Source organism: Trachemys scripta, chromosome 6, assembly GCF_013100865.1.
Source record: "Trachemys scripta elegans isolate TJP31775 chromosome 6, CAS_Tse_1.0, whole genome shotgun sequence".
In the NCBI taxonomy this organism is placed as follows: Eukaryota; Metazoa; Chordata; order Testudines; family Emydidae; genus Trachemys; species Trachemys scripta.
The window spans coordinates 91,111,613-91,125,849 of NC_048303.1; the positions used below are offsets into that span (position 1 = coordinate 91,111,613).

Sequence of the window (14,237 nt, forward strand, 5' to 3'; positions counted from 1 at the left end):
GGGGGGGGGCCTGGAGGCCAGCCCGGGGGCGGTTGAGGGGACGGGGGGGGTATTAAGGGGGGGCTGGAGGCCAGCCCGGGGCGGTTGAGGGAACGGGAGGGGTACAAACAGGGAGGTTAGGGATTGGCCCGGGGGAGCCTGGGCACTGGCGGCAGCAGCAGCGCGCTGTGGGGAAGGGCTTGGCAGCGGCAGCAGGGAGGCAGCCCGCGGTGCCTGCCCAGCGCCGCCCGCTGCCGGCGGAGCGCCCACACTCCTGCCCTCAGAGCGGAGCGGCGCGGCCGCCCCCCTCCCATGTCGCTGCCTGTGGTGCTGCCGGGCTCCTGCTGCCCCATGGCCGGGCTCTCCGCCGCGCTTCAGGCAGCGGCTCCCGGCCCCGCCACCTCTCCGGCCCCGCCGCTGCCGCCTCTCCGGCGCTTCCAGCACTATCGGCCTCCCCCGGCGGCGCTCTCCCCTCTGTCCGCTCGCCGGGCCGCCGCCGCCGGGGCCCACGGGCTGCTGCCAGCCAGACCGCTGCTGTCCCTGGGGCTGCTGCAGTTCATCCTGGGCTGCTGCATGGTGGCGCTGAGCTTCGGGGCGCTGTCCCTCAGCGGCTCCCCGCAGGTGAAGAACTCCTGCCCCTTCTGGGCTGGCTCCTCGGTAAGTGGCCCGGGGAGCTGGGGGCGGCCGGGCAGCAACAGCTGCTACTGACACAGCCATGGGACTGGACACGGAAGCCTGGATCGTCCTTAGGCCGACTAGTCTGTCATCTCATATAGTGTCTGATGCCTGCTTGCCTGCTCTGTCTATAGCTACCTATGCCACCTAGCCAATCGATTAGCTATCACATGTCTGTTCAATCTAATCTGTTATCAATCTAGCCAATCTATTAGCCATCACATCTCTAATCTGTTATGTATCAGATCCATCTAGCTATCTATTAGCTACCACATTTGATCAATCTAGCTAATCTCTTAGCTATTACATGTCAGAACAATCTAAGCAATCTATTCTCTAACTAGCTAATCTATTAGCTAATATATTTTTGGGGAGATGCTATGGCCTGTGTTATACAGGAGGTCAGACTAGATCACAATGGTCCCTTCCCGTCTTGGAATCTATGAATCTATATATCTCTCTAATGTATCTAGGTAGCTCTCTATGGCAGAGACGGTGTCTTCTAGTTGTTTGTAAAGTGCCTCAGACATTTTAGTCACTGCATACATAATAATAATAAATTGTCTGTTGCTGCTAACATTCACAGGGTGTTAGGCTTTTCAGCATAAATTTTGGATTTAAGGGATTAGCTCCTCTCTTTTATTGTAGAAGATTTACTGAATTTAACAAGACTTGCAAAGTCTGATCTCAGGCCCTAATCCTACAAGAAGCTTTACACAGCCAGACCCTTGCAATGCCATTGACGTTCCAAATGGGAGCAGGGATCTTCCAACACAGAGCTCCGAAAGATTGGGGCCTAGGTGATTAGAGCAGGGGAAAGGGAAATGGTAGTCAGGATGCTTGGGTTCTATTCTAGTTCTGCTTCTGATTTCCAGTGTGACATTCAGCAAGCCACTTAACCTCACTGTGTGTCAGTTTCCCTGTCTGTAAAATAGGAAGATTAATAATTCCTTACCTCAGAGGTATGTCATCAAGAGTGTTCATTAATGTTTGTAAAACACATTGAAATCTTCAGGTAAAAGGTGCTATATATATGTTAAGTATAAAATTACTTTTATAACAAATTACACCCTTCTTTGCCAATTTACAATTCAGTTATCAGAAGCTATATATTGTTATTTGTTCAGTAAAGAAGCTAGAACACAATTTTGTCCTGCAGAAATAATAAATAGTAATATAAATAATATTTTAGACTGTTGTCTATTGGTCTTACTTCAGTAGCAGCACATACTGTAACAAATAGATTATTACAGAAGAATAAACAAATATAAAGAGGAGGCCAAATTGACGTTTTATAGCTGATTATTTTAAATGTTTTTCCTTATAAAATCTTAATCAGTCTATCAAACCTTGTATACAATAAGAAACAACACTTCCCACCTATAGTAGTATATGCACATATTGCATGCAGCATTTTACTGCATTTTAACACTGCTACTCTGACAAGATTGGATAAATAAATAGTGATATTCCTACAAAAACTGTAAGGGGGAGGGAATTAGGATTTTATTATGGACAGTAAGGCAAGTTATTACTGCTGCTGATTTCTATTTAAACTTCACTTTTTCTGTGCAAGTGATTTTACATAGCAATTTGTACTAGGGAATGAAAGCCCATATTATAAGTCTTACATATAAAGGAACAGAGACAAGTTTACTGTGGAAACCACATATTTACCGCTGCAGGTATTCACAGCCTTAGACCCTGAAGTAAGGAAACAAATGCACTGTCCAAGCTCACTATACCTCCTTTTAAACACTGTAACTTTATTAATATAGTTCAAAACCAGATTGCTTCAAATATGGCTAAAACAGTGTCCCATTTAGGACTGCATACAAACCAAGCTTGCACTTATGCAACAAATTAGATTTTAAATTACTCGAGTGCAGAATAAATATGTGATCCGTTGCTCAGTGGAAAATGCCTTTTCCCTCGTATTCCTGCAGCTCCAAAATAACATTACATTCGACTATGAAATTTACCAAAATCATTGTATGTATTTACATGGGGAAGATGGACCAGAGCCCTCCAGGAACTAAAAATAGTGGCAGCAAATTCGCTCGGGTTGTAACATCTCCCGAGAGGTACAACCACCTGGAAAGGTTTGCATATAGGGATTCAAACTGGAGTCTCTAAAGAAAGGACTTTCTCTACTATGCTTTCACCTTGAGAATAAATGTGCTTACTTAGGAAACGCTGTGTGATGCCTTATAACTGTGGGCAATTATGCTGTTCGTAGCATCTGAAGAGAAAAGCAAAACAGGCATACTTAGGCAGTCTGACTCGCTGGGAAATTCACAGTGGAGGCAGGGAACCATGCAGCCTCGAAATACTCCAGTCAGAAGGGAATGAGATGTGTGTCTCCGCCTGAGAGAGATGATGGCCGGGGAACCAGGACCCTAAAAGTAGATGCTCTTATACAATCCTAGAATATCAGGGTTGGAAGGGACCTCACTAGGTCATCTAATCCAACCCCCTCCTCAAAGCAGGACCAATCCCCAACTAAATCTAAATTTAATCTGGCTGGACCACGGATGGTAATACGGTTCAGTTGCCCTGAACTGTGACAGACATCAGTGATGCGCTTTAATTATAACATCACATGATTATCTTGCACTTAGATAATTCACAAACTATTTTGTTACGAAATTGCAAAGTTATGTATGTAGTTTTGAAAGAGGAATGGTAATGTCAATGGATGTTTTGGCCAAATCATGTATGCACATGTGCTAGGCCAGATTCATCACCAGTCCAGAAGTCATTGGAGTTATAGAAGGTATTTACTTATTTAAAAATGCTAATGGGTGCCGATCCATTTGCTCTAGCCTACCCTTTTCTGGTGCAGGCTATAATCTTGAAGTTCTATGTTCATTAACCTAATCACGTTGGCCCAGATCCTCAAAGGAATTTAGGCTTCTAGCTTCCATTGATTTCAATAGGAGTTAGGAGCCTAAATTACTTTGAAGATATGGGCCATTAACTGTAAATTGCAGCGAGTTTCTGTTATCTACAGGGCACAGCCGAAAATCTGTTCTGCCCTGCCTAGCTTTCCCCCACACACATATATCCATGCCCCCAATAATATGTCAATAAAATGTGTTGTCCTTTCAATTCTACAGCAGGATTTATTCCTGATCTGACTGAATGGAACAAGTTATGTACGTATGTGTCTATAAATTTTAGCCATAGTTCCTTCAGAGTTGTTCTCTTGATTGAAATACTGAATTAAGTGGTAAAATAAGGCAACATAATACAAACATTTCTTTGTCTTTTGGCTTCCCTCCAGCAAAACGATTGAACATGACCATAACTTTGAAGTTAATGGGATTACCCACATATTTAAAATTATACATGTGTGTAAGAGGTTTGCTGGATAGGGGTCTAAGTTAGTAGAAACGTTGCTTTGTAGTCAGCTGAGGAGGTTGAGTTTACTGAAAAATTAGGAAAAAATGTGTACATTTCTGGAAAGTTGTGTATATGGACTAAAAAGTAACAAGAAGGACAATGAGAAAAAATCTGATTATGTTATTAGGTAAGACATCATAAGTGAAGTGTCTTATCAACATTGGCTCTGATTCTCCACCCATTTATGGCAAGGTTACACTCGTATATTTCTTCTGAAGTCAGTGGAGTTACTCCTATATGAGAGGACAGTCAGACCCACTCTAGAACTCTGAAGTTAACAGTTTCTTTCAATGTATTAGTGTTGGGTGATGAGGACTGTAATGGGGCTCTGCGCTTCAGTCCTGCATAATCGTTTTTTTGCTGTTTCAGGTGATCTTGTCCGGAATCATAGGATTAACTACGTGGAAGAGACCAGTGGTACTTTTGGTATGTATCTGCTAAAATGTGTTCTAAGGGAAATGTCCCAAGATGCTCTTGATATAACAGAGATACTGGTAAAGAGGTTAATTTCCTTCCCCTTTAAAAAATGCTGGAATTATTGAATGCTCTATCAATGCACACAAAGGGGTATATTCTTCTCTCTGTGCACACAGCTCTTGTTAGCAGTAATAGGAGTTACGGGGCTATACAGAGAGGAAGCAATACTATTGTAATTTTCACTGAGCTTTTCACATTCATGTAGATATTTCCTAATAAGAAATTATAGGTATAGAATAACCATTCAAATCTTTGTATCCTGTGTTGTTTCCTGGCCCTACATTTTTTCCATTCTGCTTTGTCAGCACGCCAGCAGAGTATATAATTTGTCATTTGGGGATAATGCTATTGAAGTTTCCATAAAGGGAGTGGTTTCAGGACTGATCCCTCAGCTGTAATATACCAGTGTCTACTAGTACAGCGGAGAGGTCACCCTAAATACGACTGTCTTATATAATTTGACTTTGTTCTGTCACAGATATTTAAGAAATTAAGATATCACACTCCTTAGACAGAAGTAAATAAATGTACAGGGTATGTAAGCTGTATCTAGATATAAACTAACTCAAGAGCTCTTTGTGTCTATGGGTCTTGACGTCTCAGGGGACTGGAAATAGGATATGAAGCCTTTCATCACTAGATCGCTGTTTCAGCTCTGTTCCAGAACAAGAGTAACCAAAAGTGCCATATGACACTTTTTTGGCGGGCTCTGTAAACTGGGGTGGTCTCAATCCAGCTCCAATGGCTGTCTAGGAAGACAGGCTAAGGACTGAATAGGTATGTAGAGCGAGTTACTTTCTCACATTGGTGGGACAGTGTGTAATTTGCTCTGCTACTGTCTATGTTGTTCCAGTTCTGTGAATAAATAGAGAAGTTCAGTATCCAGGGCTCTCAATCTGGCAGTTTACACAAGCACTAAATTTCTTTAAAAATAAATATAAATGCCATCTGTCTTTAAGAATTTCAACCCTGTAAGGAGCTTGGTCTTTCTGTATCTGAAAAAAATGATTACAGCAATTGCTGTCTACTACTGCTCCTTATTATCTCCTTCTCTTCTACTGTCTAATCCTTCTTTCATATCCTCCTTTCTATAGCTTACATGGATCATTTCTTGTTGTACCTGAGCACTGAATCAGCACATTTACCCTTTTATTTACATTCATAACAAGTATGGCTTTTCAGGATTTTTCATTTTTGTACGTGTGTATGTTTTATTGAAGTGTGATTAACACCCCCACTCCACCCAGATCCAGGACAGAAAGTTAATGGGTCAAAAAGCATCAACATTCATACCACATGGGTTCCTTAGTGCAGATGGATTGATTTCATACATTTTCAGTTTTCAAGACTTCTGTAGAATTTAGATATTTTTTGAATTGGACACCAGTGCCATTCCAGAAATCTGAGAAATCAGGACGGTATCAGGTATATGCTTTGAATTGCCAGGGGTTGTATTGCATCACAGTTTGTTAGCATTTGCACCATCTATGTGAAGAGATTTGGGACAGTGTGGAATAGTTATAACATTAGTTGTTGTTGGGTTAATGATGATCATTATTCTTTCTTCTATAGTTGTGACAACATGAAAACCCTCTCTCATGCTCATAAGATAAAAGCTTATTATCATCTTTCTTTTTATGCATAACTATGCTTTGAGCTGCTGTTTCTTCAGATAATTCTCTACTATTTTAAGTGCTTTTAAAATTCTCTCTGGTTCCTGAAAAACAAGTGCTGCAGTTATCTTGAAGCTTCCAAACCAAATGTTAAAGGTGATGAAATTGTTTAATTTGATGTAGATTAGAAGCTCTCAAATATAGTAATTAAAAATTGTCCAAAGAGCTATTTGGGCTTATTCTTTTCATATTAATAAAATAAATCTTTATTTCCTACTGATTGCTTGAATTATTCTGCTTCTGAAGTTAGTTATCACCTAGCAATATTTAGGCAATCTTATAAAGGAGCACACATTTTTCTTAACTCTCCTTTCTATTCACATGTTTAGGTAAATGTCACTGCCTCAGTGTTTTATTTGTATGTGACCAAATGAGGATAAATTTGACACAGCTTTTTTAGGCCCCATCTATACTATAAACAGAACTGTGAGGGGGACCCAGTGTGACAGGGTGGCTTGTCCTAGGGGCTGGAAAGCCTGGTGCTAAGCCAACTCAATCACAGAATGAGTCCCACCTGAGGGAAATCAGGCAACTTGCCACAAAGAACAGAAGATGAATACAGTAATGGGAAGGAGAACCTGGCTTAAGTGATGATAAAGAGCTGGAGTGAGAGCCAGGTAGGAAACTTGGAGCAGGAAGAAAAGCTTTCCAGGAAGGGAGGCCTGGGAAGAGACCCTGACTAACCAGAGAAGTGACTGCAAGACCTGGAAGAGATCTTAAGAGGCTGGGTAGGAAGTAGCCCAGGTTAAAACTGCAGCACAGGTAAAGGAGCACACCTACCTGGTCAGTACAGGGCCCTGGACTAGAATCCAGCATAGAAGGTGGTACTGTGTTTCCCTAACAGCCCCAAGGAAGGAGGTGTACAAGCCCCCTGCAAAGGATATGGAGCCCATCAAGGGAGCTAAAGGCTAAGCCAAAGACAGGCTGAGGAATTGCTCAGATTGGGTGGAAGGATTTTGTTTCTGTTAAAGACATTTTTAGACTTTTAAGTTTGGACAGTGGTGACCCCAGAATGGGTAGACTTAAGATGGTAACCTGGCTGGAGGGCCGAGTTACTGACCGAGAAACTGCCACTGTGCTGGAGTGACCATTGACAGGGGGTGCTGACCTAGGGAGAGAGATGCTATGCCATGCCTGGCCCTGAGGGAATGCCTAGTGCTGAGTGAACTGATTTACACTCAGTTACAAATTTGCAGCACAGTTGTCCTGTCCCCCTCCCACATTCCTCTGTTTAGATGGGAGCTGCTTGTGATCCTGAATCATGGAAATCGTGATGCAACCCAGGCTTTAGCACAGATGGGGAACATAGTAAAAAAATAAATAAAAAGGTAGCTCCTATACACACTACACCTATGTTGTAACTGCGTTCCTGGAGATGGGCCTATTTGTAGAGTAGGCAAGGCCTTCCATGGTGTATCAGTGTGGATGCTTTGGCAGTCTGAAACATACTGTGATTTTAGCTTTGAGTCTTTCAGTTCTTAGGCTCAGTCACCAAACATCTTTGCAATTCAGTTTTTAGCATTTGACGAGTAGTTTTCCTGATTTTTTGGGTGTGTGTGTGTGTGGGGGGGAGTATTTCCCCCAAAGTTGGCTGGAGATGTTGGCTTCCACAGTACTCAGTTAGGCATCGCTCACCTCTTTATGGAAACTATTCCTTCCTGTCATGAGCTCCTTCCTGCCATGAGCTCTTACATTTGACCTTTAACTGAAGTGTTCCTTTCTAAAATCACATCAGTGGCTCAACTGGTTGGGTAACAGACAAGCAATGTGGTCAATACCCATCTCTAACGCGTCACATTGGTCGCAGCAACAAGATCCTCAGTCCTTACATGTGCTCTCTCTTGATCTCTCTTTCCTGCTTGTGTTTAGCCAGTGGTTTTTCATCTATGGCCCATACACCACTGCGGCTTCATGCAGCACTTTTAAATGATCCCTGTAGCTGTCTGTGTCCTATTGGTGAAAGCATCTATCCATTTTCAAGCAGTGATGCATAGTGTTAGTTGCAGTCCTGTTCAGGATGCTTTCTAAAACTTTTCCTTGGCTTGTCGAGCAACTACAATAAACTGCTAAAATCACACACATCTCTGCATATTCTGTGGCTGCTTTGTAACTCTTATTGTTCAAATTTTCTCTCAAGGAAAAAACAAGCCTGTCTTCAAATATATGGATGACGCTGCAATTGGAGGGATTGCAGACACATGAGAGGACAGAACCAAACTGTTAAGTGACCTGGAAAGATTAAAGCTGAAGGCAATGGAGGGAGATTCAGTAAAAATAAATAAAAAGTCCTATGCCCAGGGAGAAGAAATTAACAGTATAGATACAAACTGGGTGGCTATAACTGCTCCAGGCAACTCCACCAAACACATTACGGTTCTTCTAAAAAGTGACTGTAAAAATGGCATTGCATGCTTCTGTATGCAGTGCCAGTCAGTGATTTCCATTTCAAATGTGCTCAGCTTTAGAGGTCCTTGATTCCCTACTTGCTCACCTGCTGGGGCAGGGGCTCCTGGAGACCTAGGGTTCCCAGGGTCTGGGGCTGTAGGGCAGCCCCTCCCTGGGGACTGCCCTGGTTCACTACTCTGGAACAGCCCTGCCATGTGGACTGTCCTGGGGCTGGGGACCTTAGATTCCAGAGAGCTGGGAGTTAGGTAGCCTTGGGAGCTAACTGGCCTGGGAGTCTGAAAGCCCTGAGATCGTATATATGGCAGAGCTGTCCTGGAGCTGCAGACCTTGGCAGCTTCTGACTGCATTTGACATTCTTCTTCTCAATGTCAGTTTCACTCAACAGCTGCCAGTCTCAGTTAGCATATTTCATTTTGGAAACAGCATGTCAGTGTTTTTGGAGCACTTTCTGGGGGGAATTACAGTTTTAGAAACATTTGGTCTCAGTCCAATTTGGAATGCAACAAAATTTCAAAATATCAAAACGTCTTACGAATTGGAAATCTCAAGTTTTGGCCAACTCTAGTCAGCATACAAGTAACAAAAGATATTTTTCTAACTATTTACCCTGCAACCTCAGTCTGGGTTCTGAAAGTCAACCTGGGTTCTTTCCAACTTTTGCAATGTAACTAATAATTTGGAGCAGTTTGAAATTTTTTGTTCAAAATATTTTCAATTAAAAATGTTTTTTTCCCATCAAAATAGAAATCTCTGCAAGAAGTTTTTGCTTTTAATTACATTTTCCAAGTTTGTGTTTGAAAAAAAAAAACAGAACTGAAACACTTTGGGGTTTGGGTATTTTTATGAAAACCTGAAAAATTTTGAAGAAAAGCTTTGATGAAATGTGTTTTGAAATATTTCACAGGAACAAATATTATTTCCTGACTAGCTTTTATAATAAAGATTCTGCAGGGCAAACAATGTTCTTAGTGACATCTGTGTATCTTCATTGCCTTGAAGAGATTTGAACCAGAGGAACAGAGTGGAATTAAATAAACAATTCTGTTTATTTGATATAGACTCCACCTTTCTTACTCTTATCTATGTAGGCGCTGTGCTAATTGGAGGGAGAAGCAGTGAAAATGGAAGCTATGGACACAGGCCCCAATCCTACAAATGCCTATGCAAGCACTTAACTTTTAAGCACATAAGTAGGAGCTCAGACTTAAGCATATGTGTAAATATTTGTAGTATTGCGGGACAGGGTGAAGTGCTTTTGTGCTCTGTGCTCATCTGGATTTAGGAAGTAAATAACTGAAAATATTACTAAATTAGTTAAGTATAAATCTGACTCCTTCCTCCTCTGCCATCCAGAATGCCTATTGATATCAAAGGGAGTTGGGTTCATATAAAAGCTGCAGGATTGATTCCTATATGCAATAATAAATATAATTTAGATCTATGACACACTAAAGTATTTTACATGTAGTTTGAACTCATTTTTATATACTCAAATTATTCCACACTAAAAAAAAAAATACCCTTCACCAATGGATTTTAGGAGTCTGGCTACTGCATCTAAAATATGGCATAATATTGCTTTTGAAAGAAATTATTTATTTGATACTTCTAAATTAGTATTTTTTGTCTTGAGCTTTATCACAAATCTCTGTAAAATCTCTCATAGTTCCCATGGCTAATGGGAAAATTAGCAAGATTATAATATTAGTGTTTGCTATTGCAGCTGTGTATCTAAAAGAAAATGAATACATTGACTTGTTTTCTTTAGGAGGATGTGTGTTTACACTGGTATAATATTTAATGATTATGAAAGAGGCATTTTTATTTCATTTACTATCAAAGTGCTTGTTTGGGCCCTGATCCAGCAATATGGGTGTGTGTGTGTGTGTGTGTGTGTGTGTGTGAGAGAGAGAGAGAGAGAGAGAAAGTCAGTTCAGCTCTATGCCGGTACAGCAGGCTACCTGTGCATGGTGAATTGCCAGGTTATGGCCTTATCTTGTAAGTTATTTCTGTCACTTGGGCTGTTCCTGCTCTTGTTGAAGTCAGTGGCCAAACTCTCATTGACTTCAGTGAGAGCAGGACCGGCCTCATTGACTGAGAGCATTTAGATCCATCCTGTGTGTATAAGTTCTTTTTTTGCTGGAAAAATCATTCAACCAAGACTTTAATATAATATATTTTATTTTCATATAGTCTAATTCATACAAAAGTACCACAACACTCTTCACAGCTTTGTACAATCCATACATATCTAGTACTAAAAGGATTAAGGGCAGTAGGCCAAACTGGGCATGCAGCTGATGCCAGAATTTGGCCTGCTTCTATTTTTATCACTGCAGTTCAAACTTGGTCCCATGTATTTTGACTTTTAAAATAGCTTGTTTATCTTCACTAGTGTCTTCCATATGTTAACTCTCCTTTATTCAAATAAATTTGCCTTATCTGACTGCAGAGAAAGTGGTGCTACCTGGGTTTGATGCATAGCCCTACTTATCCTTGTGTACTGAGATCCAGGGTCCAATTAGCCCATATAAAGGGCTTCTTTTTTCCTTGGGTATCTGCATAGTCCAAGTTAAATTTAGCAGTAAACAGTTATAGAATAATTTGCTTGAAAATTGTAATCAATTAGCTAAGTGTCTTGACACTTTCAAAAATTTGCCCAACCCACCTTTAACCCAAGTCAAGTTATGGTCATGTACTAAGCCAAGAAATACTAAGAAGTGAGGGTATTTCAAATGTCTTTCTGGAACTTATCAAACTTCACTATCTTCAAGATTAAACTGCTTCCTGATGCTTCTTCTCACCAAGAGATGCTCATTCATCTCCAAAAAAAAAAAAAAAAAAAAAATCTTGGACACTTGGACACAGCTTTTTGTTGTGGTGTTTTAATGCTTGCAAAATGAATGGAGCATTACAGTGGGTAATATACACAAAACTGTGCAGAGAGCAGGAGGAAGTGAATGGATTTGCTTCCTCTCTGGACCACCTTTGATAAACTCTTATTTCTACACGCAGGTGATTGTTAGTGAACATCATAGTTGAACTTCCAGCCATTGTAAACAGAACGCCTCACTGTCACAGATTGGATATAGTAGCTAGTTTCTATAGTCATAAGAAGATTCTATGCATGTAACAAAACCCAGACCAGAGCTGTCTCCATGTAAACTAGGATTTATTGAGAAGACTTTCCAAAGTACTTGCTGGTATACTTTTTTTGTACATGTGACAGAGTAAGATTTCTCTCTTTGACTGATCCTTAATTATTGGTTTTTAACTTCTGAATTTCATTACTCCTTCTGAAACTGGAAACCTGCATTTGAAACTAGGAGGAAAGGGTTAAGCTTTTACTGACTAAGATATGATGGCTCAGTTGGATTCCATGCAGAATAAGCAATTGAGTACTAATGTATCCTTGGCATTGTCTGTGTTGAAGTTAAGGTCACTGAAGACAATGAATCCTGGCGGATTCCAGTACCATGCTTCCATTAGTTGCTCCAGGAAATTGGCATGGTTTTCATCTGAGACCTGTAGATCACTGGGAATGTTTTTGTTTGTGGGGTGGAATATCTTTTGTGTCTGAGCTTGAAGGGGGAAATGAATACTGTTTCACCTTCTCTTTTCTCCTTTTGACCTTGTTCTGAGGTCTTTCATGGCTTGTCACCATGGGCAAGTAACGTCACCCCTCAGTGCCTCAGTTTCCCCATCTATTACAAGGGAATAATGATACTTGCCCCCCTTTGTAAAGTGTCTTGAGATTTATGACTGAAAAGTGCTACTTAAGAGCTAACTATTATTATTTCTTTAAGAAACCTTAATTCTTGATTTTTTTTTTTAGACTTTTCCTTGAAGTGTATGTCATTTGTTTCTTTTTATTTTAATAAAGGCAATAGAATCTGAATGACCTCACTTTAGATGGACACATTTCACAAAAAGGGTCTTAAGTGACACAGCTTAAAAAAAAAAAAAGACTTCCACTTTTTTTAACTTGCTATAGATAACCCCATTTTAAGGGTTAGTTTTATTTGGCATTCCCCCCCCCCCCTTTGTGTGTGTGTGTGTGTGTGTATTTGGCAGCACTCTGGGTTAGATGCACAAAGGGGATTTAGACTCAGTGTTGTAATGCTTAACTTTTAGGTGCCCTGCTGCCTAGTGAAATCTGCAGTCCTGAGTGAGGTGCCCAGGCTGCCTAGAGAATGCATGGGGAGAGTTAGCTGCCTAAGAATGGGATTCAAAGAAGCCGATGAGCTGGGCGTGGGTTCACCTAAGGTAGCCAATAGGAAATGCTGAAGAGAGGAGTGTCCCTAAGGGCCTGAGGTACCTAAATCCAGGCTGGAGTGAGACACCTATCTCCGCTTGAGATTCACAGCCAAGAAGCCTCTCCTGGAGTAAGGTGCCTAAACCCTTTCTTGCTAAAAACAATGGGGGGTGGTGCCCTCCCCCTTGTAACTTTTAGCCCAATGGTCAGGGTACTGACTCACAATGTGCAAGACCCAGACAGACCTGCCTCAGAACACCCTATAGCACTGTGGTTAGGGCATTCACCTGAGAAGTGGAAGACCTGTGTTTAAATCCCTATTCCACATCAGGCAGAGGGGGAAACCAAATACGTGTCTCCCACATTCTGGGTAAATGCTCTAACCACTGGGTTAAAGGTTATAAGTGGAGTGGCAGCAGCACCACAACCACCTCCTCTGGCTGTTTTGTTAGGGGCCTGATTTGTTAGGCAGCTTTTGAGCATGTCTACTGTATCAGGCCTTGCAAATGAGGTAGGTGAGGCAATGCCTAGTTTGAGGATCCCATAGGGGCTTAGGTGGGAGCGAGGTGCCTGGACTGAGGTGGTTGTGCTTATGTCCCAGGGTCGATTTTTTTTTTTTTTTTTTTTTTAGGTGCTTAAGGGATTTTATTCCCAGAAACTTAAGAGCTTAGGGACTTTAGGCGCTTACAGGGTTAGGTGGCAGCAGAGCAGGGATTTTGAGGGTCTAAATATTGGATTTAGGCACCTAAAATGGCATTAGGTACCTAAATTCTTTTTTGGAACAAGGCATTTTTTGTAGAGTCACTTTGTTTTCTCAGTGTAGTGAGTCAGTTTTGCTTGGTGTCTGTGTGTGTTTCACATGGCAACAGTGGAGTGAAAATAGGAAAATTCAAATATAATATTATAAAAATTGGCAGGAGGTCTCAAGGACAGGTATATTACATGGAACTACTTTTAACTCATTTATTAAATTGGCTAGGTTTCCAGTGTTCCTATAGCAAATGGAGTTTAAAAGCATATTTTATATAAGATGTCTATGTGTTCTTTTATGTTCTCTGATTCAGTTTTGAGTTGAGGTAATTCAAGTAACCTTGATGAATGTATAGGAAGTGGGCATTGATTCAGTGCAGCTCTTAGCATGAATTAGCTACAAGAAATGTTTAAATCAATTCAGTATTGGGGTGGAAAACAAATAGATGATTTTTTTCTTATGTTCTTATGATGGTTTTGCAGATCAGAAGCATTGTCCGTTACATGAATGGAGGGCTTCTCTTTCTGGTAGCAGAAGGAAATAAAATATTAGAATTGAAACTCTTTTAATATGTCTGTTTCCTAGTTGTATTACGTCAGATACTTTGAAGTATTTG

The 14,237-nt window shown here is 41.1% G+C and overlaps 1 protein-coding gene across 2 annotated transcripts in view; it reads left to right on the forward strand.

Annotated features, from left to right (window-relative positions):
• The first annotated feature begins 261 nt into the window (after nucleotides 1-261).
• The window catches only part of FAM189A2 (family with sequence similarity 189 member A2), a 45,396-nt gene continuing 31,420 nt past the window's right edge, over nucleotides 262-14,237 (forward strand). For both annotated transcript variants that reach the window (XM_034774223.1, XM_034774224.1), the window contains exons 1-2: nucleotides 262-636; nucleotides 4,429-4,485. In XM_034774223.1, coding sequence (XP_034630114.1) covers nucleotides 292-636; nucleotides 4,429-4,485 — 402 coding nt within the window. In that variant the 5' untranslated portion in view covers nucleotides 262-291. The remainder of the gene's footprint in view (nucleotides 637-4,428; nucleotides 4,486-14,237) is intronic.